Here is a 24,129-nt window from a genome sequence, read left to right on the forward strand (position 1 = left end):
GTAGGCCACGCCCCTCTGACGTCAGCCCCGGAGCGCTGGCGGAGCGAGCGGCGAAGCTGTCAGTCCCCGCCCAGGGGTCGCTGGAGGCGCGCAGGCCGGCTCCGCTCCGTCCCCGGACAATGCGGCGCGCCCAGGATGCTGCTGCGCCTCACAGTGCTGCTGGCGGCGCTCCTCAGCCTCCGCCCTGGCTCGGACGCTCACGGTAAGGCTCCGGGACCCGACCCTTCCCTGCCCTGCCCTCCCCGCGCCCACTCCATTAAAATTCTCCATTCAGTGGAGTACCCTGGCTGGCTGGCCCTCGGGGGAGAGGGGTGCCCGGCACTCGGGGGAGAGGGGTGCCGGGCCGGGCTCCCTTACTCTGGCAAGACTGAATCTCAGGCTCACCTGTTGTGGAAGTGGAAGAGGCTGAGATTGACGGGGGCTGACGGAGTTGGGAAGGATAGGGAAGTATGTGCAAGGCCAAACCCCCACCCCGCAAACCTCACCATCCTCCCACTTCTCGATAAGCCATAAGTTTAGTCCTAGATTTTTTGCTAGTTAGATTCAAATGATGGGACTTCTTGTCCCCTTGGGGAAAAGTTTTGATCTCCTGGCTCTCCCTTTTCTTGGCCCTTCAACTAACCTCTTTCTGCCCTTCTCCCATCTCACCTTCATCCCTCACTGATCACCCCCATCCGACCCCTCTTGCTCCACCTGTAGCCCCCAACTCAGCGTGCACTCCCCATATACTGAGCCCATAAAAGTTCAGGCTCCTAATCCAGCCACTTCTCCGGCAAAGTTTCTGCAACTAAGAAAAGTAAACCCCACAGAGAGAATGAAAGAGCCCGGAGTTGGAGGGACCAAGAGCAGAGACAGAGAGAGCAGGGACCGAAACTGCTTCTTCATGACATCAAAATACAAAGTAAAACATGCGGTCAGCCATTCACGTGATCGAGAGCTACGCTGGGGATGTGCGACTCAAACACCACAAAGACTTGCTGCATTTTTCACTTTCCGTCTGAAGTTTTGAAATCAAGGCACTGACGGGAAGATCAAAGACAGTATAAGAAAGCAAGAAAGAGACAGATGACAGAGTCAGGAAAAAAAAAGGTTCATGATTAGAGGGATGAAGAGAAGTTAGAAAACTAGGGAGCAGGAGCAGAGTCACTGTCAAATGGAGAGACGTTATGGAATCAGGGAAGAGAGAAGGGGGACCAGTCAGCCATTGGCCCTGCTCCCACTTTAGTGTGCTTGATCAGCAAGACTCTTAAAGTAGAAAAGTTTGTTGCATTCTTACAAGGAAGACAATAGGTTCAACAGTGTTTCCCATGGTGAGGGGTGTGTACTGGGGGTAAAGGGAGAGTGGACCTAGGAATTGGTATTGAGTATCTTGCCTTGGAGCCACAGGTGCCAGCTCTTGTGGGGATGTCCTCAGCCATGTCTAGGACCAGAGCTGATTTATTCTCTCTTGCCCAGCCAGAGGTTGAGCATCTGCTATAGGCAAAACCCTTCTAGAAACTAGGAAATGAGGCAAGCACTTAGCATGGGGAGCCCAGACCTATGAAGAGAAGCAGGCAGATATCAGCAAGCCAGCTGTCCTTGTACTTAGCGAGGTAGCTTTGAGCCGGAGCCTGGACCAAGCCGGGGTGGGGATCGGATGTGGAGATGGGGCCGAGCCTAGGAATAGTGCTAGAGCAGGGACAGGGATCGGGCAGAGCCAGGGACTAACACATCTGAGAGCTCATTGCCGACTTGCTTAGCCCTCGGCCCCTGCCTTCTTCCCTGGGAGGCATCAGGCTCAGCTTGACTCTTCTCAGCCACCACTGCAGCTTCTGATCACAGACAGCACAGGGCAATGATTTAGGGACACACAGTAGCTCTAGAATCAGACACATCTGAATTCATGTTCCCACTCTGCCCCTGACTGGCTCCACTGGCCTCATGCAACTCATAGCCACTCTGGGCGGTGGGCCCTCCCAGCTGTGGAACTGACACTCTTCTCCCCAGGGACAGAACTGCCCAGCCCTCCGTCTGTGTGGTTTGAAGCAGAATTTTTCCACCACATCCTCCATTGGACTCCCATCCCAAATCAGTCCGAAAGTACCTTCTATGAAGTGGAGCTCCTGAGGTGAGGAAAAGGGAGGAGGAAGCGGGAGGGAGGAGTGAATTCCCACCTTGTCCCCTACTTCCCTAGCAAGGGAAGATGCCTGCCTTGTTAAGGAAGTGAGTGCCTGAGGGCCCCTAGCACATAGCCAGCAGTTGACAAGTACTGATAGAGACTCCTGCACTGAGCAATGTGCCCGGAGCTCTGGGTGAGAAGGTCGGAGACTTGGATCGCTCCAGAGTAAAAAGAGCCTTTGCTCTAAGGCTTTTCTTTTTTGTTGTTTTTTTGTTTGTTTGTTTTGTTTTGTTTGAGACAGCTTCTCCCTCTGTCTCCCAGGCTGGAGTGCAGTGGTGCAATCTCAGCTCACTGCAGCCTCTGCCTCCTGGGTTCAAGCAATTCTCCCACCTTAGCCTCCCAAGTGTTGGGATTTACAGTGGTCCACCACCACTCCCGGCTATACGTTTGCATTTTTAGTACAGACGGGGTTTCACCATGTTGGTCAAACTAGTCTCAAACTCCTGACCTCAGGTGATCCGCCCGCCTCAGCCTCCCAAAGTGCTGGGATTACAGGCGTGAGCCACCACCGCCAGCCCCCAGGGCTTTTCTGTCTTAGCAGGAGAAGCATCCATAGTATAGCCAGACAACAGGGGAACCCTAATGACTGCAAACACAGTGGGGAGAAGGCAGAGACTGCACTGTGCTGCAGGAGCTTGCAAGGCTTTCTGGAAGAGCTGAGACTACTCATATTCCCATCTAAGAATCTTCTAGACCACACGGAAATTGGCACAGGGTCCCAGGGCCAAGGGAGACCCCTCACAAGGAGCTGCTGTGGACTAGAGGATATACCCTGAGGGCTGTCCCAGTTCCTCCTGCTGTGGGAGCTCTCTTCCTGGCCTCTTGCATCTCCCTTAAAGGAGATAGGATTGAGTACAAGCTCCTCTCCATTGCCTACCTTGGTATCTCCTCAGGTATGGAATAGAGCCCTGGAAGCTCATCCCCACTTGTAGGCAGACCCTGATGCTGTCCTGTGACCTCACCGCAGTGACCTTGGACCTGTACCACAGCAGTGGCTACCGGGCCAGAGTGCGGGCTGTGAACAGCACCCAGCACTCCAACTGGACCGTCACCAACACCCGCTTCTCCGTGGATGAAGGTGCTTTTCCTCCCTTGACCTAGAACGTGGCTCTGGGGTCCATTCCAGCCAGGAACTCTAGTCTAGAGCTTTTCTGTCTGTTCTCATAGCTCACCATGGCAGCCAGGCTCCCTGGCCAGAGAACTAGTTGCCCAAACAGGGTGGGACTTTGGAGAAGGTTAGATAAAATTAGCCCAAGTTGTTTGAGATTTAAAAGGGAACTGGAGTTGTTTATCCTACAGAGAGAGGTCTTGGGGTGGGATGGGGCAGCTGAGTCACGAGAGCCAGGCCTGTGAACTTGTTTTTTCAGGGAGGGTTCAGGGAGAGGAAGAGAATCCATGAACACTCAGCATGGGGCAGCACGCAGTAGGCAGAATATGGGTGAGGTCCCCGCTTTCTGGGATCATCCCTTTGAAGTGGGAAGTGCTAGGAAAGAGAAGTTAGGGATTCCTCTCCAGAGAGGTAAGAGGAAAGGACAAGCCCCCAACTCAATGGGATTTTTCATTCCAACAGTTGGGATTGAGAAAGTTTCGTGTGCATAGAGATCTTGCTCTATAGATTCAGAGTTAGAGCCAATGGTCTAGGAGGTTGTTGGCTTCCAAATGCCTGCCCACAGGCCGCTGCTGAGCTAGTGTGGAAACATTTCCCAGCAAGTGTGTTTAAAATACCTATTTCCAAGGCCCAGCCTCAGAAATTCAGACTGTGTCTTGAGTGGGTCCAAGGCATCTGTATTTTTTTAAAAAAAAAAACATTTGTTTCTTCTTTGTATTTTGATTTGAGCAAGACAATTATAAAAAGACATTTTTGAGGAAATCACCATATTTGTATATGAAATCTTGTTTAGGGCATATTTCTAGGTATTTGTTTGTTACATGTGATAATAGCATGGTAGTTATGTTTGCAAAGGTGTTTTATGTGAGAGATACATACTTAAGTAATCAAGAATTAAGTAATACAGTGCTTAGATTTTCTTTAAAATGCTAAAGCAAATTCATGGGGGAATATTGATGACCCTCCCCTGCAACCAGTTACTTTAAAATTGGCCTAGTGTTTACAATTACCAAAGCTGGGGCTTTGGAAATCATTATATTTTCTTCTACTTTTGTGTCTATTGGAAATTTCTACATAAAAATATTATCAATGCAATTTATCATATTAACTATTTAAAAAAGAAATCTTCATCTAAAAAGAAACTAAGTTAAAAATAGAAAGAAAACATGCTAACCTATAGAAAGTTATCTATCTACACGTACCTACCATAAATACTATGCTTAATAGTAAAGTGTTGGGCCAGGTGCAATGGCTCACTCCTGTAATCCCAGCACTTTGGGAGGCCAAGGTGGGCAGATCACCTGAGGTCAGGAGTTCCAGACCAGCCTGGCCAACAAGGTGAAACCGCATCTCTACTAAAAATACAAAATTAGCCAGGTGTGGTGGTGTGCACCTGTATTCCCAGCTACTCAGGGTGGCTGAGGTGGGAGAATCACTTGAACCCAGGAGGCAGAGGTTGCCGTGAGCCAAGATCAAGCCACTACATTCCAGTCTGGGCGACAGGGCAAGACTCTGTCTCAAAAAAAAAACAACAACAACAAAACAGTAAAGTTTTATAAAATGTTGAAAACATTTTAAAACAAAATGTTTTGATAATTCTACATGTTTATGTGGTACAATGTGATGTTGCAATATGTGTGTACATTGTGGAATGATCAAATCAGGGTAATTAGAATATCACCTCAAATATTTAACATTTCTTTGTGGCAAAAATATTTAAAATACTATCTTTTAGCTATTTTGAAATACAGTCCATCTATTGTTACTATAGTCACCTTGCCATGCAATAGGCAACAGAACTGATTCCTCCTGTCTCAAGGTAACTTGGTACCCCTCTCCTTGTACCCTACCCACTGCTTCCACCTGCCTCCTCCAGCCTCTGGTAACCCCTTCTCCTCTCCACTTCTTTGAATCAAATTCTAAAAGAATTCTATTTAGATTCTACACTTAAGCGAGATCTTTTGGTAGTTATCTCTCTGAACTTATTTCACTCTTGATCTTGCCCAGACTGGAGATCACTGCATGATCTTGGCTCACTGCAACCTCTACCTCCCAGGATCAGGAGCTTCTTCTGCCTCAGCCTCCCAAGTAGCTGGGATCACAGGCATGCACCAGGATGCACAGCTGATTTTTGTATTTTTAATGGAGATGGGGTTTCACCATGTTGGCCCGGCTGGTCTCAGATCCTCACCTCAAATGATCCACCTGCATCAGCCTCCCAAAGTGTTGAGATGACAGGCATAAGCCACCACGCCTGGCCTCAGTTTCCTATTTTGTAAGACTGAATAGGATTCTGTTGTATATACATATTACCACCTTTTAAAAACCCATTCATCTGTTGGTGGGCATTTCCATATCTTGGCTGTTGCAAATAATGCTGCAGTGAATGGGGGACGCAGATATCTCTTCAATATACTAATTTCAATATCTTTTGATATATGTCCCGTAGTGGGAATTGCTGGATTACATGGTAGTTCCATTTTTAGATTTTTGAGGAACATCCATACTGTTTCCCATATGGCTGAGAAATTCACCACCAGCGGTGTGTAGGGTTTCCCTTTTCGCCACATCCTTGCCAACGCTTTTCACTCCCATCTTTTTGATAATAGCCAGCTAACAGGTGTGAAGTGGTATCTCATTGTGGTTCTAGTTTGCACTTCTCTGATGATTAGAGATGTTGACCATTTTTTCATATATCTGTTGGTCATTTGTATGTCTTCTTTTAAATGTCTATTCAAGTCATTTGCCCATTTTAAAAACAGGTTTATTTGTTTTCTTGTTATTGAGTAGGATGAGTTCCTTTCATATATTTGAATAAAGGCTATTAACCTCTTATTCAATGTACGATTTGTAAATATTTTTCTACCCATTCATAGATTGTCTCTTCACTCTAGTAATTGTTTCCTTTGCTGTGCAGAAGCTTTTTAGTGTGACGCAAATCTATTTGTCTAGTTTTGCTTTTGCTGCCTGTGCTTTAGGGATCGTATCCAAGAAATCTTAGCCCAGACCAAGGTCTTAGAACTTTGCCCCGGTTTTCTTCTAACGGTTTTTATAGTTTCAGGTGTTACATTTGTTTTTAATCCATTTTGAGTTGATTCTTGTGTCAGGGGTGAGATAAAAATGTATTTTCATTGTTCTGTTTGTGAATATCCAGTTTTCCTAACACTGTTTATTGAAGAGACTGTCCTTTTCCCATTGTGTTCTTGGCCCCTTTGTTGAAAATCAATTGTGGGTTTATTTCTGGGCTTTCTATCATATTCCATTGGTTGATGCATCTGATTTTAGGCTATATGTATTTTTAATGTGCTCCCTAAGAAGTCCTTACATTCCACTGCATTGGCAAACCTGTGGCCTAGGTTTTAGGCCTAGGTTTTAATTAAGCTTAATTCTGGAGGGAAGGTCTTGGGGCCCACCTCAAGCCTCAGACCTCAGGCCTCATGGTTTTTCCCCACCTCCACCCTACTTAGTGACTCTGACAGTTGGCAGTGTGAAGCTAGAGATCCACAATGGCCTCATCCTTGGGAAGATTCAGCCCCCCAGACCCAAGATGGCCCCTGCAGGTGTCACATATGAAAGCATCTTCAGTCACTTCCGAGAGTATGAGATTGCCATTCGCAAGGTGCCGGGAAACTTTACGGTATGGGGTTCCCCAAAGCCCCAGGGCCAGAGCCCCCTTGGCTTCCCTGTCCCCTGGGCTGGAAGCACCCTTGTGTGCCATTGGGAACTTTGCTTGTGGACTAGAGGGAGGGTCTGGGATGGTGGGTGAGCAGAGGAGGGAGTAGAAATGACCTCGGCCCTCAGAGCTGTGCTCCTGTAAGATCCTCCTCAAAGGAATTGCCTACTAAGTCTTGGGCACCCCACAGCCTTTCTAGATGAAGCAATAAGGCTCTGAGAGGCTATGTAACCTACCAGAGGGTGCCCCTGTTACGGGAGAGCTGGCATCTGCAAAATCCACCCTCTTTCCTCTCCACCGCAGTTGATTCCAGACCCTTCTGGGAAGATCTTCAGCATCTATAAAATACCCCTTTTACTTTTAAAATGCAAATAAAATCATGGTAATTACAGAGATCAAGTGCTGCATTCATAAAGGTGGGGTTGTTACCTTAGACAAAGGCTACTGAAGGAGGTTGTCTGAAATCACCTCTGACCCCGCCAGCTCTCAGTGTCTGCGTGCCATGAAATAAGAGGATTTTGTTCATTGCTATCATTTTTATTTCAGTTCACACACGAGAAATTAAGGCATGAAAACTTCAGCCTCCAAACCTCTGGAGAGGTGGGAGAGTTCTGCATCAAGGTGAAACCATCTATCAGTTCCCGAACTAACAAGGGGATGTGGTCTAAAGAGGAGTGCGTCTCCCTCACCAGGCAGTGTGAGTCCGTTGGGCCGCTCTCAGCATGGGGAGGGAGAATGGGAGGGCCTGGTACAATCCAAAATGCATGCATCTGGGGTGCTGGTGCCAGCCACTGTGTTAGGCACTGCCTCACATAGCTCTCCATCCTTAATAGGAGAGAAGTCCTACTGTCCTCATTTTAGAGATGAGGGAACTGGGGCTCAGTATTAGCAACTTCCTAGGGTTGCACAGCCAGGACTTGGTGGCAGACGAGGTCTCTCGGATCTAGGGTCCTCCTACTGGAGCGCAGCGATGTTTCCAGGCAGCACCCCGCCCCCTCCGCATCTTCAGTCCGCTGTGCTAGTTCCTGTTGTTACGGTCTTCTGCTGTTCTTCCTCAGAGCCAGGGACACAAAGGGTTTCTCCTTACTTCCCCATGCCACTCCTCGCCAGAGCTGCTGAAGTCAGCAAATACTGCTCCAGGCTGCCAGCCAGGTGCCAGGGCTGTAGGGGGAGGGAGAGGATAGAGGATGTGGAGGCCGCCGTCCTGCCTACGAGGATCTGGCATCCTGGCTGGGGAGATAGAGTGCACAGAGGAGACTGTAACATGCAGCTCTCACTGGAGTGCAGATGCCCAGTGCCCAGTGAATCATGCCAACAGTAAGTGGTCTGGGAGGGCCCAGTCCAGTGCAGGCACAGTCTGGCAAAGACAAAAGTGACTCCTGCTAGATCTGCAACAAATTTCAGTTTATGAAGGACACTCAACAGCTCAGTGTCATGTAAGTCTCAATGCAGAGTAAGGTACTAAGTGTGTGTCAGGCAGGCTTAGGAGCTTTTCATACATTCATTCACTGATATATGAAATAGTCCTCTTCAAATCTCAGCTTTACCACTTTTGAGATATATGACTTTGGGCAAATCACTTCACTTCATGTGCTTCAGGATCCTAATCTGTAAAAGTGGAGCCGACGATAGTATTTACCTCCTGTAAGTATAAACGTTCAAAGGATCTGTTGGTGTTGGTACGTGGTAAGTGCTGTGTACTTCACAACCCTCTTATGAGGTCAGTGGCTCCGAGAGAGGAAGTAATTTGTCCACAGTCACACAGCTAGTAAGTGGCAAAGCTGGGACTAGAACCCAGATCTAGCAGCCCTCAGAGCCTTGATTCTTACCCGCTGCACCATCCTGCCTCATAGTTGTATTTGCTGTGATGGGAGTTGTGTGCAGAGAGCTGGAAGCAGTCAGCGAATCTCCTAAGGGAATCCTTCGGGGCAGGGTTTGGAAAGCCAGGCGAGGATTCGCAGAAAGCTAGACACATGTAGGTCGCCTGGGGCCACTCACTGAATGGTTCCTGACAGTGGCCAACAGATTTCATGGCACCAGAGTCCCATGACCAGAATCACCATGTCCCATGGTGCCAGGCCACAAACACATCTTTCCGGGCCTGCAGATTTCACCGTGACCAACGTCATCATCTTCTTTGCCTTTGTCCTGCTCTCCGGAGCCCTGGCCTGCTGCCGGGCTCTCCAGCTGTATGTGCGGCGCCGAAGGAAGCTGCCCAGTGTCCTGGTGAGTCTTGCAGGAAGGTCACTGCCCCGCCCTTCCCAGCCACACCAGAGCTCTCTGGGAGGACAGGGAGCTCTTTTCCTCCCAGACAGTCCATTCCCTCAGCTTGCCTCTGCTCTCAGCCCTGACGTGATTGGGAGATACCATCATCAAGCTCTGTGGAAATAGGGAGGAAGTGAGCGTGAAGCCCAGTGCCGAGAACGTTGCCATCCAGTAGCACAGATGAGACACATGGAACCATAGACCTCAGTGACCACAAGCCATTTTGATATGATCTACTAGTAGTGTATCTCTGATAATGAGACACAGTTGTTATCCGCATTTCATAAGTGAGGAAACTGAGGCACGGAGTGATTGTTACATAGGGCCACACAGCCAGGAAGAGTCAGGGATGGAGCCCACCACTAGTGGTGAAGAAAGGGCCACAAAAGAGAAAGAAGGAAGGGCCAGAAGTGCTGGCCCTTGGGCTGCTGTCAGAGTGGATCAGAGAAGAGAGGATGCTGGGGATAGTGGGGATGCTGGGCCAGTGGTGAAGGGATGCTGGGGCGTGGGGCAGGGAGGGGCTCATGGAGGAGGCCAAGCCCTCCTTCCTCTCCTCCAGGGTATATCCTCTTGCTTTGTTGTACTGACAAATGGTACACTTGTGGCAAGCCGGCCTCCAAACTCTGCTTGCAATGTTTGGGCAGCATTTTCCCAACCTCACCCTGTCTCTGGCCTGGAGTTCAGGCCACATCGAAGGTTGCCCACCGCTGCCTCCATAGCTGACACTATTGGCATGATGGCCAAGGGCTCAGCTGGGAAGGACCCACCTCTGTCTGCAAGGCAGGGGTCCCACAACGGGAAGGGGACTCTCCAGAGGGATCCTGGGATCTCTAGGGGAAACAAGGTGAGAGACAAAGACTCTCAAATTATTTTGGATAAGAATTCTAGGAAGTGGGAGTATGTGATGGTGATGGGGAGGGGGGATGGGACTCCCCGGCCTAATTAGGGTCTTTATCCATGTGAAAAAAAGAACCATGTTCATAGCTCCAGTACCCTGGTGGAAGAGTATGATGATGACACTGGGGACAGGCAGCCCCTACAGCCTTAGGGGATTGTAGTGTTCTTCCTTGTGTTTAGCTGAAGTGTGTGACTCCCTGGCCTTTCTCTGGGCTTCTCAGAGACTGAGTTCCATGAACATGTATTCCTTGGCCTGTTTAACAAGCACTTTAAGCATATACTGTATGTGAGACCTGGAGCTGGGATGGATTAGAGGCAAATGTAGCCTGGAGCCTGTCCTCAGGGATGGGAGACCAGGCCATGAGAACTGAAAAGCAGAGGGAATGGAGAAGGGTGATCCTGGTATACTGGCTGGGAAGATGCTTGGGGATCAGGAGAGGCATCAAGAAAGAAGGAGGGGGCAGGTGAACTTCAGTCACTGAACACCCACTACCTGTAAATGCAAAAAGTTGTTCAGGAAGAAGCTGATAATGTGCCTAGTCCCAAGGAGCTTGATTACAGCCAGTGTGTAAATGATTCACTAACGCAAAGTAGTGAAATAGACATAGATACAGAAATGCCAATGCCAAGCGAGAAGACAAGTGCTTCTGGTTTGTTTGTTTGTTTTTTCTTCCTTCTATACCTTCATTGTTTTTTGGTTATGAGGGTTTTTTTTGAGATGGAGTCTTGCTCTGTCACCCAGGCTAGAGTGCAGTGGCTCAATCTCAACTCATTTGCAGCCTCCACCTCCTAGGTTCCAATGATTCTCCTGCCTCAGCCTCCCGAGTAGCTGGGATTACAGGTGCCCACCACCATGCCCGGCTAATTTTTTTTTTTTTTTTTTTAGAGACGGAGTTTCGCTCTTGTTACCCAGGCTGGAGTGCAATGGCATGATCCCGGCTCACCACAACCTCTGTCTCCTGGGTTCAGGCAATTCTCCTCCCTCAGCATCCTGAGTAGCTGGGATTACAGGCACGCACCACCATGCCCGGCTAATTTTTTGTATTTTTAGTAGCGACAGGGTTTCACCATATTGACCAGGCTGGTCTCGAACTCCTGACCTCAGGTGATATGCCCACCTTGGCCTCCCAAAGTGCTAGGATTATAAGCATGAGCCACCATGCCTGGCCCCTTCTGTTACTTTAGATCACAGAATTGACTTATCCCTGAGGATTTTTTTCTCTTCGGGATACATATAGCCCACTTCCCTGCATCTGATCATCACAGTCATTACCACATGAATAAATTATAATGCACAGAGCACTGGCACATTCATTAGTTTGTTCTCACTCATTAGCTTGTTTGATCTTATCTTTCAACAGTTCATCAAGGTAAGTATTATTGGACAAGCAAGAGATTTCGAATCAAGACAGTTGAGGATGAATTCCAGGTGTGTTCTTTACTGTTGGGTCACTTTGTGCAAGTCAGTTAACTTCTCTGAGCTTCAGTTTTCTCCTCCAGGAAATAGAGGTAATAATACTTCTCTTCCATAATTATTGGAGGTAAAGTTCAATTCAACATATATTTATTGAACACCTTCCAAGCACCACGCTTTGTTCTAAGCACTGTAGATACATTAACTGCAACATAAGGAGGCAGGTCCTGTCATAATTTCCATGTTACAGATGAGGAACTAAAGCACAGAGAGGGTAAGTCGTTTGGTTAGAGTGACAAAGCTGTTAAGAGTCAGAGCTGGGATCTGAACCCATGGAATCTGGCTCTGGAGGACACATCCTAAATCACCACACAATGTGATAGTAATAGGGACTCAACCAATAAGAGCTGTATGTGAGTCATCATGTACCAAGGAAATGAGGGCAAATGAGTATCAGTGAGTCAGTCAGTCAATCGGCAGACCTTAGGAGGGCCTACTGTGCACCAGCTCAATTTAGACTCTGGAGACAGGGTAGTAAAAAACACTAGACAGTTCCTTCCCTCAGGGAGTTTGTGTTCTGTTGGGAATGTGGAATAAGTGAGTGTGTGTCCGGTGAGAGGCAGGAAATAAATAAGTAAAATAATTGTAGGAACCAAGTGCTAGGAAGAAGTAACAGGGTTAATGTGGAGAGAGTGGCTGGAGTACTGCTTTGGGCAAGGTATTCAGGAAGGCCTTGTTGAAGAAGAGACATCTGAGCTTCAAAACCCTCTGAGACCTAAACCATTAACAGGACACAGTCATATAAAGTGCCGAGAGCATTCCAAGCAGGAGGGAGAGCATTCGCAAAGGCCCTGAGACAGCACGGTGCTTGATGTGTTCTGGGACAGAAAGGATACCAGTGTGGCTATGGCAGAGGGGGTTATATGGCTTCCTCAAAATCTTTGGCAGTTAACAGAGAGCAGTCCCTGCCCCACACTGCAGCCACACTGTTCGTGTGAGTCATGACTCAGGGAATAGAGACATTAATTTGGTGTCTCACATCCAGAATTTACAAAAGTGAAATGGGCAGATGGCATAGAGTAGGATGCAATAGAATAAGAACTGCAAAAAGATTGTTGCACGGGTCACAATGATAAGTAATATTTTGTGAAACTGGTTTCAGTTATTTACATATGTGTTATATATACCAGTCATTATGCAACTTATTTCTGATTTTGAGTCACAGTCAAAAAAGTTTGAAACATGCTTCTAGATGGGTCTAGCCTGCTTTCACGTTTGCAAAGCACTGCGGATGGAGCCACCTAAGGGTTTTCACCATGCTTGGCAGACCCAAGTTCTGCCTGTTACTCCATCTAGGCCCAAGAATACAAGCTTCTTATGAGCCAAACTGGGAATTGCATTAGGAAGAAAGCTGGATTTGAAAACAAAACAGAATACACTGCAGTGTAATTAAGACTCTAGTCCCCTCTGTTGAGCTCTCCTCGTGGGCCTGGCCTTCCCAGCAGCACTGGGATGGGTGCTGGAAGGTGACTCCTACCTCTCTCACTCTGCTCTCTCTTCCCCAGCTCTTCACGAAGCCCAGCGCCTTCAACCTCAGCAGCCAGCGACCCTGCCCAGAGACCCAGGACACCATCCACCCACTGGATGAGGAGGCCTTCCTGAAGGTGTCCCCAGAGCTAAGGAACTTGGACCTGCACGGCAGCACGGACAGTGGCTTTGGCAGTAACAAGCCATCCCTGCAGACTGAAGAGCCGCAGTTCCTCCTCTCTGACGCCCACCCCCAGGCCAACAGAACACTGGGAAGTGGGGAGGCCCCTGAGCTGGGGGACAGCTGCAGTAGTGACAGCAGCAACAGCACGGACAGTGGGATCTGCCTGCAGGAGCGCAGCCTGAGCCCTGGCACAAGACCTATCTGGGAGCAACAGGTGGGGAGTGACAGCAGGGGCCAGGATGACAGTGGAATTGGCCTAGTTCAAAACTCTGAGGGGCAGGCTGGGGACACACAGCGTGGCTCAGCCTTGGGCCACGACAGTCCCCCAGAGACTGAGGTGCCTGGGGAAGAAGATCCAGCTGCTGTGGCATTCCGGGGCTACCTGAGGCAGACCAGAGGTACTGAGGAGAAGGCAACCAAGACAGGCTGCCTGGGGGAGGAATCCGCCTTGACAGATGGCCTTGGCCCCAAATTCAGGGCACTCCTGGATGATGAGGAAGGCTGGCATCCACCAGCCCTGGCCAAGGGCTATTTGAAACAGGATCCCCTAGAAATGACACTGGCTTCCTCGGGGGCCCCAACTGGACAATGGAACCAGCCCACTGAGGAATGGTCACTACTGGCCTTAAGCAGCTGCAGTGACCTGGGAACATCTGACTGGAGTTTCACCCATGACCTTGCCTCTCTAGGCTGTCTGGCAGCCCCAGGTGGTCTCCTGGGCAGCTTTAACTCAGACCTGGTCACCTTGCCCCTCATCTCCAGCCTGCACTCAAATGAGTGACTCAGGAAAGCTGCTTTTGATTTTAGCCATGCCTGCTCCTCTACCTGGACCAGGAAGAGGAGCCCCCTGGGCAGGAGTAAGGCACAAGGCAGTCTGGGCACTTTTTTGCAAGTCCACTGGGGCCGGCCCTGCAGGGCTGGTCAGGGTGTCTGGGGCAGGAGGAGGTTGACTTGCTGAACTAATGCAGGGTGTGTGGAGGATACTAACCCGTTCTGCTGACTGGGCCCCGCAGACTCTGGCAGAGCTGAGAAGGGAAGGGACCTTCTCCCCATGTTGGGACTCTTTCCTGAATCATAAAGGAGTATTTGCTCAGGGGAACCATGGGGCTTTCTGGAGTTGTGGTGAAGCCGCCAGGCCAAAGTCAGCTCAGACCCAGAACTCCCTGCTTAGGCCACCCAAGCATCAGGACCTCCAGCAGGAGGAAGGGCTGAGGAAATGGAAGCTTCAGGACCTCACTACTGGTGTCATTTCTAGGGGGAAAAGGAGGAAACGGAGGCTGAGTTTGACCTCTGGGATCGTCACATGGGGAACCCCCTATTGGGCCTCTGAGGCAGAAAGCCTGTCCACTAGAAGATCTTAAGGTGTATCTTCTCTGGACACTCAAATGTATCATGATGGAGACACTGAGGGGAGACAAAGGGAGCTGAGACCCTGGATAGAGCTTCCAGCTCAGAACCCGTCCCTCTAGTGGGTATCTTTGGTGCCCATCTGCAAATACCTCCCTCTCTCCAGCAAACAGAGTAGCATCCCCTTGGGGCACTGGCTGTGGCCAAGCCACTCACATCCCACCCTGCGCCCTACCATCTCTCTAGCAAGTTCCAGAGAAGCCATGGTTTTGTACTGGTCATAACTCAACCCTTTGGGCGGCCTGTGGGCTTGGGCCAGCTCAAGCCAGCCCCAGAGAGTCAGGGTTGGGGGCCTGTGCTTGTGTTGGCTGCTAATGTCCAGCTACAGACCCAGAGGATAAGGCACTGGACACTGGGCTGGGGTCCCTGCCCTCTTTGTGTTCAACTGTGTGACTGTGGACCAGCCACTTGTCAGAGGGCCTCAATTTCCCCATCTGTGAAATAAGGACTCCACCTTTAGGGGGCCTTCCACATTTGCTGGGTATTAGCTAAGCTGGCCCTGGAAGAAAGTAAATACTGTCCACGGATTCCCAAGCCAGCTTGTTTCTTATGCCAGGGGCTAACAAATCCAGTAGAAGTCCATGGTATCATGCCAAGACAGTATCAGTCACAGGCCCAGGAAGGGGCATGTATGGACCCTGCTTCCCACAGGCCATTTGGAATCTGTCTTCAGACAGAGGAATTTCAGTCGATAGGCATGGAAGCTGGGAGGAGACAGGCCTATGTGTGCCCTCCAGAATTCTCTCTGAGCCCTGCCTTTCTCTGGAGCATTCTGAAAACATGACCACTGCCCCCTGCCAAGATGCTCTTAGGTGCCAGTCTGGTAACTGAACTCCCTCTGGAAACAGGCTTGAGGGAAGATTCCTGAGGGTTCCCTTGAAAGCTTGCTTTATTTATTTTGTGATTTATTTATTGGAGAGGCAGCATTGCACAGTGAAAGAATTCTGGGTATCTCAGAAGCCCTAAAGTTCTAGCTCTGACTCTGCTGTTTCCAGCAGTGTGACCTGGGGGAAGTCACTTATCCTCTTGGAGCCTTAGTTTCTTCATCTGGACAACAACGACTGACTCGTCTAATTCATAGGGATATGAGGCTCTACTGAGGAAATGGATATGAATGTGCCTTGAACACAAAGCTCTGTGAATTAGTGATACATATTTTTTATTCCAATAAATTGTCAGGACCACAGGAATCATGTGAAACCAGTCAGATTGCTGATGGCACAAGTGGCTGGCGGAGGATTCGGTTGTTGATAATGAGGAGGGTAATAATGGGTGGGATATGTCATGTCACTAAGGAAACAGGGCTGAGGACTCAGCCTCAAATCCAACAGACCTAGGGCGTCCTCGTGACCTTGGGCTCATTACTTACCCTCTCCAAGTTTTCATTTCTCCACCTAGCACATGGAGTTGACAGCTCCCCATGGGAATTTTGTGAGGTTTAAATGAGATCACACAGAAAGTTTAACACAGTGCCAGGCATGTGGTGGTCCCCATGTGCAAACAGCTGTTAAGGCTATAAAGAGAAATAGCTTTTCTCGGAAGCAGCTGAAAATGAAAGAGAAGGAATCACAGCGGGCTCTTTCAGAAGATGGAAAACAAATGGTGGAAAGTACAATGCAATGTTTTGGATGTGAGTTCTGACAGTGTGGAGAGAAGAACCTGGAAACCCCTTCTTTCCAGGAAGACAGCAAACCTCACCTCCCCAGAGCCCTGTCCCGGCTCCCCTAGCCCAGGAGGTGTGTCCCAGCAGTGGTTCTCCTCAGTGTGGAAGCCATCTTCACTCTATTCTAGAAGCAGCCTGCTCCCCCCACGAAAAGCCCTATGTGGGTTTGAATCTCCCCAGGCTCAGCCTAGTGGGTAGAACAAACCCAGACCTACGGCCTGAGCTTCCTGCATGTGCTCCTTGTCTCACCTGGATTTCCTAGAAGGTCACTGGGGACACCTCATCTCTTTTCCCCTGTGTCATCTCCAACCTTGCCTCACCCCGTTCATTCTGAGAAAATAACTAGTTCTGAGAAAGTGCTGATTCTATCATCTTCACAGAACTTGACTAATATCCCACCATTTCAGACCTGCTCAGGCTTTTGCCCTAGAGCCCTCGTCAAGATGGAAAGAAAAGTAGGGTTGGTCACTTTCTCCTAGAAATGAGGTGTTAGCGATAGCTCCTTCCCCATGGAAAAGGCCTCTGTGGTCTGAATATGAAAATTTAGAGAATAAGAGGAATTATGTTCGAGGAACTGCAGCCAGTTTGGTTGGCTATGATAGATCAAGAAGCAGCTTGCAGGACAGAAGGAAGTCAGAAGACACAGCCCTTGGTGCAGACCCTGCCTGCTCCATTTCTGTGGAATGAGTGGGAGTCTGCACTGGTTCACCTCTGCTTTGAGGCTGCTCTCTAACCACTCACCACAGCCAGGGCCTTGGGAGAAATTGAGCGAGTTCTTCCAAGCAGCTGGGGCTAATGAGACACTTGCAGATTTCTTGGGAATTTGGATTAAAGTCCCCAACAGAAGGCCCCGGATGTTCTTCGACTGAACAATCTCCTTCAAGGGCTTTTCCAGGCCAAGGAATATATGATGCTGTCTTTCTGTGAGCTAATGGAACTTCCTCTTAGTAAGGAGATGGGGGAAATGGGCCACCATTGACTGAAGAGGAAATTAAATTGAACTGTGTTTTCCCAAGTTTCTAAATAGCCGTAGTCAGAGTCTGCCTTGTCTACCCAGCATATACCCATTCCCCCTGCCTCAGTGTCCACACGTTTACAAAAGGCACAGTCCCTAGGAGGCTGGGTCCCACCCCTAGAACCCATGCTGCTCTACTGGCTGGAAGGTCTCTGAGCCCCACATGTGAACAGCACAGCAAGGGAAGCTGTAGGCTGTGACTGCCTGGGACCACTGACAAGTCTCCTGCCTAAGTGGCAGCAGCTGTTCTGATCAAGCCTCAACCTAGAGGACCCTAGATACTAGGAAGCTTGACTCACTCATTTCCTGTAGTGCTCATGGGTTTAAAAAAGCAAACCCACAATTTAAAATTAAATGCATCATTATTAATGACACACAGCACCTTTCCCCACTATTATCTTGATCCTAACTTCACTTAATTTCCCATAAACCTCCAAAAGGGGTGTGGGACCCAATAAACACTCTTCCAAGGAAGTGTTGGGTAGGATAAAACTCGTGTTTTAAGAATATGGCCCTGGCCAAAGCATCAGACATGAATCAGAGAGGATGAGGCAGGAGGCAGAGAAACGTGGTGGAGGCTTTTATTGTAGTCAGCATTTCATTTTGTCAAGAAACATTATGAATTAGACATGGTGTTCAGCCCTGGATACAGAGTGGTGAACCAAAGAAGCATGGTTTCATGGAATGTGTGATCTGGTTATGAAGATAAACAGCAAGCAAATAAACACAACAAATGTATCACTACAATCAGTGATAAGCAGTGTGAAAGAAACTACTATTCCACATGAAGGATGAGGCGAGAAGCAGAGAAACAGGATAGGAGGCTGTCTTAGGCTGGGCTACTGTAACAAAATACCATGAACTGGGTGGCTTAAACAACAGACATTGATTTCTCACAGTTCTGGAGGTGGGGAAGTGCTGGATCAAGGTGCCAGCTGGGTGAGTTCCCAGGGAGGGCTCTCTTCCTGGCTTGCAGACAGCCTCCTTGCTGTGTCGTTACACGATGGAGATAAAGAGTTCTGGTCTGTCTTTCACTTTCTTACAAGGGCATTAATCCCATCATGGAAGCCCCATCCTCATGACCTCATCTAAACCAATTACTTCCCGGAGGCGCCACCTCCAAATGCTATCACATTGGGAGTGAGAGCTTCAACATGAATTTGGGGAAAACGAAAATATTTGGTTCATAACAGAGGCTTATACAATAGTCTAATGACAGTATTGAGCAGGGGCAGTGGGAAAGGAGAAAAGAGGACAGACTCAAAAGACATTTTAAAGGAAGAGTTATCAAGATGGGGTGACGGGCTGGAGTGAAAGAAGAAGGTCTGGGTAGTGCTGGTCACACTTTAACTCAATGGTAAGAAAAGCAAAATATGGACATGGAAGGGAGACACAGGTGTAGAGGGAGAGGGAATATGGTGAGTTCTGGTTTAATAATGACAAGTCATCCAAGAAAAGGTCTTTCAGCAGATGGCAAGGCTGGCCTGGCTCTGTGAGGCTCAGGGTTGAGGATTCCCATGTGAGTGTGAATGAGCCCATTACCCCTTAGTGTGAAGGTAAGCACACTGGCTTGGAGAAGATCCCCAAATCCCCTGCAGTCAATATGCAACTAGAATATTCACCCAATGACTTCCTGCCTTGAGGAAAAGCAGGCTGCCATCTCTGGCTCATCGAGTCACAGGAACCGTGGCTGTGTTTGGCATCTGTCTTGCAGAGCCCAGCCAGGAGCCTCACTGGGGCTCCTTGGTCAATTGCAGCCCATTATCAAGGGTGCAGCTGAGGTACAACCTTTTGTAAGTTGTCCAGTCTGCAGAGCTGAGAGGCTCAGGGAGGGGTACAGACTAGTACGTGATCAGCAAAGCCCTGGGTGTAGGATACTACACTGTCTACCCCTACCTGCATGGGGCAGGAGGGCATAGTGGAGATTAAGCCCTCACAGTGACCCTGGAGAGAACAGGAACATTCTTTAGGATCTTACTATCTGGTCACCCCAGCCCTGGAAATATCCCTTGCCCTCCACTTCCCCACATCCCCTCTACCTGTCCCGTAAGGCAGAGTTTCTCAGAAGATCGCCTCTATCGGAATTACCTGTGGGTGTCTTCCTAAACTGCTTCCCGAGGCCCAGAATTTCTGAATGCCGATTCACTTACCATGACCACACTGCCGGTGATTCCAGCACACACTGAAGTTGGAGAGTCACCCCTTTAGAGAACGACCTGATGATTTGCTGCTTGTTCTATTAGTCAGTCCTTTTCTCCCCACTACCCCCTACTTGGTATCACCTGGTCCATACCTTTAAGTGGCAACTGGATGCTGGTGGCTTCCAAATGTCCAACAGGGTTTCTCTCCTGAACTCTCTCCAGCTGCCTCATCAGCAGCTTCGTGTGGATGTCTACCATGCATCTCAAAATTATAGTGTCTACAACAGAGCTCATAACTCCCCCCACACGTCTTCCTCTCCCAGTCTTCCCCACCTGATAAACGGCACCACTGTTCTCCTAGTTCAGGTCAAAACCCCAGGAATTTTCTGCCCCATCAAACTCCTCAGTAGGTCCTATCAGCTCTACCTTCCAGATAGATGGTGAATCCAGTCATTTGTCACCACCCCCACTGTCATCTGGTCAAATTCATTGTCACCTCTCCCCTGGACCACCATGAGGCTCTGTCCTCCTCCTCTGCATCCACTCCTGCTCCCTCAGTCTAATCTCTGTACGGCAGTCCTCCTGATGTGGCACAAAGGCTGCATGGGCTCCTCCAGAAGTGGAGGAGCCGGGCAGTAAACAGATGGCAGGCAGTGGGCACTGCAGATGATATTTGTCAGGCTGGGAGGACAGGAGGCATCAACTGTCCGGGCTGTCGTGGGGTTGGGCACGGGGAGCGATGGCATGTGGAGAGCGGGCATCTGGCCCAGCTGGTGCATTCTGGAGGCCTCCATGGGGAAGACAAGCCAAGCGTTCTGAAAACTTCCTGGCCAGCACCACCTTCTCTCCCATTCTTCACAATCAACCTTTTGAATGAACAGTTTCTATTCACTGACTCCTCTTCCAACTGCTTCTGCAGCACGGACAGCTCCAGGGACACCCCACACATGGTATGCTATAATATGTGAATGACCCTGCACATGGTATGCTCTAATATGTGAATGGCAGGATGGATGGCCATAGCAAGCTTGTTGGTCTGGAAATGCTCCAAGGGCAAACAGGAAGAGGCAACAGCCCCAGGGAATAGAAAGAATGCTCAGCTGCTATCTGTTCTCTGGACATGAATCTGTCATGTCAGCTCTGGGCCTCAGTCTTCTTATCTGTCAAATGAACAGAGGAGTCCTGAAGCTGACTTCTCTCGTTAGTGCCCTGGACACACTGCTATCCCCAAGAGTGCTACATGCAGCACTGACTGCGGGCTCCTGGAGAGCAGAACCACTCTGATTTCTCTCTGTGTCCTTTGTACTTAGCCAATGCCTAACACATGGCAATGGGTGCTCATTTTGATGAATAAATGAATGCATGAATGAATGAATTTCCTCCATTCGTGGGAAGGAACTTGAAGAAGCATAGTGTCCAAACATGAGAAGGCAACAGTGGTGATGGGAGCTTGTGGCTGAACAGATACTTCGGAGACACCGAACTGAGCCTAAAGAAAAGCAGGCTATACATAACTATGATTTTAAACTTTATCTTCAGGTTTCTCATCTTCTTAGCTGAGTCATATTATACGCTGCTGATTCCCTTCCCTGCTATTTTCACCCTACAACTCTTGGGCGTTGTAGGAACTCAGGACTACAGACCAAACAGGAAGACCAAGGCAAGCGAATGTGGTTAGGAGACAAGGCAAAGGACCGTGAAAACATTCAACATGCGTTCACTCTTTGGGCAAAACATTTACTGAGCCTCTGTCATGAGCAGGCCCTCTGGAAATACAACAGACAATCTGGTATGATCCTTCTCCTTCTTGGCTCAGCTGTGCAGTACACACACACACACACACACACACACACACACACACACACACATGGATGACTCCACCCACATCCTCTTCTACTCCCTCCACCCCCCAGCACTGTGGAACTGTTTACAGACCATCTGGAGGGAGAAGTATGTTCTTGGGGGCCAAGGATGTCAGGGTAGCTGCCAGCTAGGGCTGAGGATAGAAGTGGATGACAAAGGATTATTCAGAGTTCTGAATAGCTGAGCTCTGAAATAGCCTCTCAGCTGAAAGGGACCTCAGGGTCCTCAGGACCAATGGCAACCTTATACAAACACAGCACCAGGGGCTCAGAGAGCTTGCACTCACCAGCTACAAAGGGAGGAACTGGGACTAGAATAGATGTGACTTCTTCTACTGCCCACCATCCCCCCACCCAGTGGTTCCCTGCTTATCATGAGAAACCTCATCCTCCTGACTGGGGAGGAGGAGACCAGACCCACAGCTCTTCAGGTAAAAACCCGTCTCCAGCCCAACCTGGTTTTTTGTTTGTTTGTTTTTTTGAGAGTCTCACTTTGTCACCCAGGCTGGAGTGCAGTGGTGCGATCTCGACTCACTGCGACCTCTGCCTCCCAGGTTCAAGCAATTCCCTTGCCTCAGCCTCCTGAGTAGCTGGGACTACAGGCTGGAGCCACCACACTTGGCTAATTTTTGTATTTTTAGCAGAGACAGGGTTTTCACCATGTTGGCCAGGCTAGTCTTGAACTCCTGAACTCAAGTGATCTGCCCACCTCAACCTCCCAAAGCACTAGGATTACAGGCATGAGCCACCGCGCCCAGCCCCACCTGTTGTTTTGCTGGCCTGCTGCTACTCTGGGCAGGCAGAACATTTTCACTTCTGGTCTCCAAGTGTGAGAATTGGCCAGGCCACTGGCTTCCTGTTTTGTAACAGATCTGTTTAAATATACGGCTTCTAGATGGTTTTTGATCACTAAGCAGTTTTAAAAAATATAATAATGATCCTCCCATCTGCTCCTGCTTTGAGCTTCTCAGATCCCTGGTGCAGAGAGTGGGGCACTGTAGACTCTGGCCCTCCTGGCTCCTGGCACCAGGCCCCCTCCAATGCCACTGGCATGGGACAAGACCATTAAGACTTGAAGAAGAACCTACAGGAGAGAAAAGTTCCCTCTTCACCTGCCAGCCTCATCATGGCTTTGATTATTCCTTAGGTTATACTTTAATATAGAAAAACTGCCATCTGTTTGCTCTGTCTCAGAAATGTAAGTGATCATGAGCACAGGGTTGAATGTAGTCAAGGATGCGAAGAGATCAAAACTTTTGGTTTTCGGAGCACCTAGTATTGCACCAGGGATGAAGCAATGCCCAACATGTTCTGAAGACAGATTGATTTCAACACAATTTCCTGAGAAGTTCCTGGCTGTGGCCAGAGCCATGCAAAGTACCATGGAGAACTCAGAAGAGGTTTAAAAACTGATTCCACCTGCAAGAAATTCTCGTAAAATAGGAGAAAGCAAGGTTGATTTCAGGGAGCCTGGATGCCCCCACAGTGCGTAGCATAGTTCCTGGCATATTATGGAAGCAGTGTGAATAAATAAATGCAAAGAAATAATCAATAATAAAGTTATGGGAGCCCGAGATTATCTGTATTTAAAATCAGCAGAGAGCAAGATCCATGAGTCTTACCAAGGCTCCCTGAGGAAGGGAAGTTTGAGCTGGTGTTAAGAATAAGCAGACTTTGGTGATTTGGAGGTCAAGGAAGGTATAAAGAAAATAAAAGGAAAGAAGAGGAGAGGGTCATTGGGAACTCAGGGCTGAGGATGGGGCCCTTGGGCTCCCAGGCCCCATGACTGCCTCTGGGCTCTGAGGGCCAGTGGAAAGAAGAACCGTCAAAAGGCAATGGGGAGGTGCTGGGAGAGGCCCTGGCACAGCCATGGTCTGGATGCCCAGCCAGTGCCCGGCCCAACAAAACCTATGGCTGTATTTCCAGGCATCTGCTCCCAAATCATTTCTAAACAAGCTGGAATCTGCACTTCAGAACCCTCAACAGAGTTCAGGGGTGGTGCCCGGGACCCACGGGTGAAGAAAGTTGTGCTCGCCAGTGCCTTGCGGAAGTAAGGAAAAGAGGGGGAGGCTGAGGGGACGGAGGGTGCGTCAGAGGGCCCTAAAAGAGGAAGTTGCCCAGTATCAGTTCTGCTCCTGGGGATGGGAAATACCCTCTGTGCTCCCAGCCCCAGGCAGCTGTCCCCGTCTCCTCACCTGAAGCCACAGACCTGGGACCAGGGCCACCTGGGTCCTGAGAACCATTCTCCCTTTCAAGTTTCCCCAAGGCTGCTGAGTTCTGAGCACTTCCAGGGGCCTAGGGTGGCTGGGCATGGACTGCAGATCTAGGATCCCTGCCGAGCAGGGTACAGTTGAGAGTTTTATTGGGGCCAGGCCAGGTGCAGCAGCTCACACCTGTAATCCCAGCACTTTGGGAAGTGAAGCGGGTGGATCACTTAAGTTTAGGAGTTCGGAACCAGCCTGGCCAACATGGTGAAACCCCATCTCTACTAAAAATATAAAAGTTAGCCAGGCGTGGAGGCGCGCACCTGTAATCCTAGCTACTTGGGATGCTGAGGGAGGAGGATCTCTTGAACCTGGGAGGTGGAGGTTGCAGTGAGCAGAGATCTCGCCACTGCATTCCAGCCTGGGCAACACTATAAGACTCCATCTCAAGGAAAAAAAAAAAAAAAGGGAAAGAAAAGAAAAAGAAAGAAAGTTTTACTGGGGCCAGAAACTCTAGGGGTTAGGAAAGGGGCCCCAGTCCTCAGAAATGAAATCCAAGGAAGGAAGCCAAAGTCAACCCATCTCCCCTCCCTGCTACTTTAAGAGACCTT

At 49.2% G+C, this 24,129-nt stretch overlaps 2 protein-coding genes across 2 annotated transcripts in view; one reads left to right on the forward strand and one right to left on the reverse strand.

Annotated features, from left to right (window-relative positions):
- The first annotated feature begins 61 nt into the window (after positions 1 to 61).
- On the forward strand, positions 62 to 15,823 carry IL10RA (interleukin 10 receptor subunit alpha). The gene is made up of 7 exons (XM_002754471.6): positions 62 to 202; positions 1,987 to 2,107; positions 3,052 to 3,236; positions 6,734 to 6,903; positions 7,486 to 7,636; positions 9,047 to 9,165; positions 13,081 to 15,823. The coding sequence occupies exons 1-7, from the start codon at positions 136 to 138 to the stop codon at positions 14,005 to 14,007; spliced, it is 1,740 nt and encodes a 579-aa protein (XP_002754517.3). The 5' UTR covers positions 62 to 135; the 3' UTR covers positions 14,008 to 15,823.
- A 2,053-nt stretch (positions 15,824 to 17,876) lies between these two features.
- SMIM35 (small integral membrane protein 35) overlaps positions 17,877 to 24,129 on the reverse strand; it is an 85,003-nt gene continuing 78,750 nt past the window's right edge. The window contains exon 5 of the mRNA XM_035264731.3: positions 17,877 to 20,941. The gene's annotated coding sequence lies outside the window, so the exon portion shown is untranslated. The remainder of the gene's footprint in view (positions 20,942 to 24,129) is intronic.

Source organism: Callithrix jacchus, chromosome 10 (genome assembly GCF_049354715.1).
Source record: "Callithrix jacchus isolate 240 chromosome 10, calJac240_pri, whole genome shotgun sequence".
NCBI lineage: Eukaryota > Metazoa > Chordata > Mammalia > Primates > Cebidae > Callithrix > Callithrix jacchus.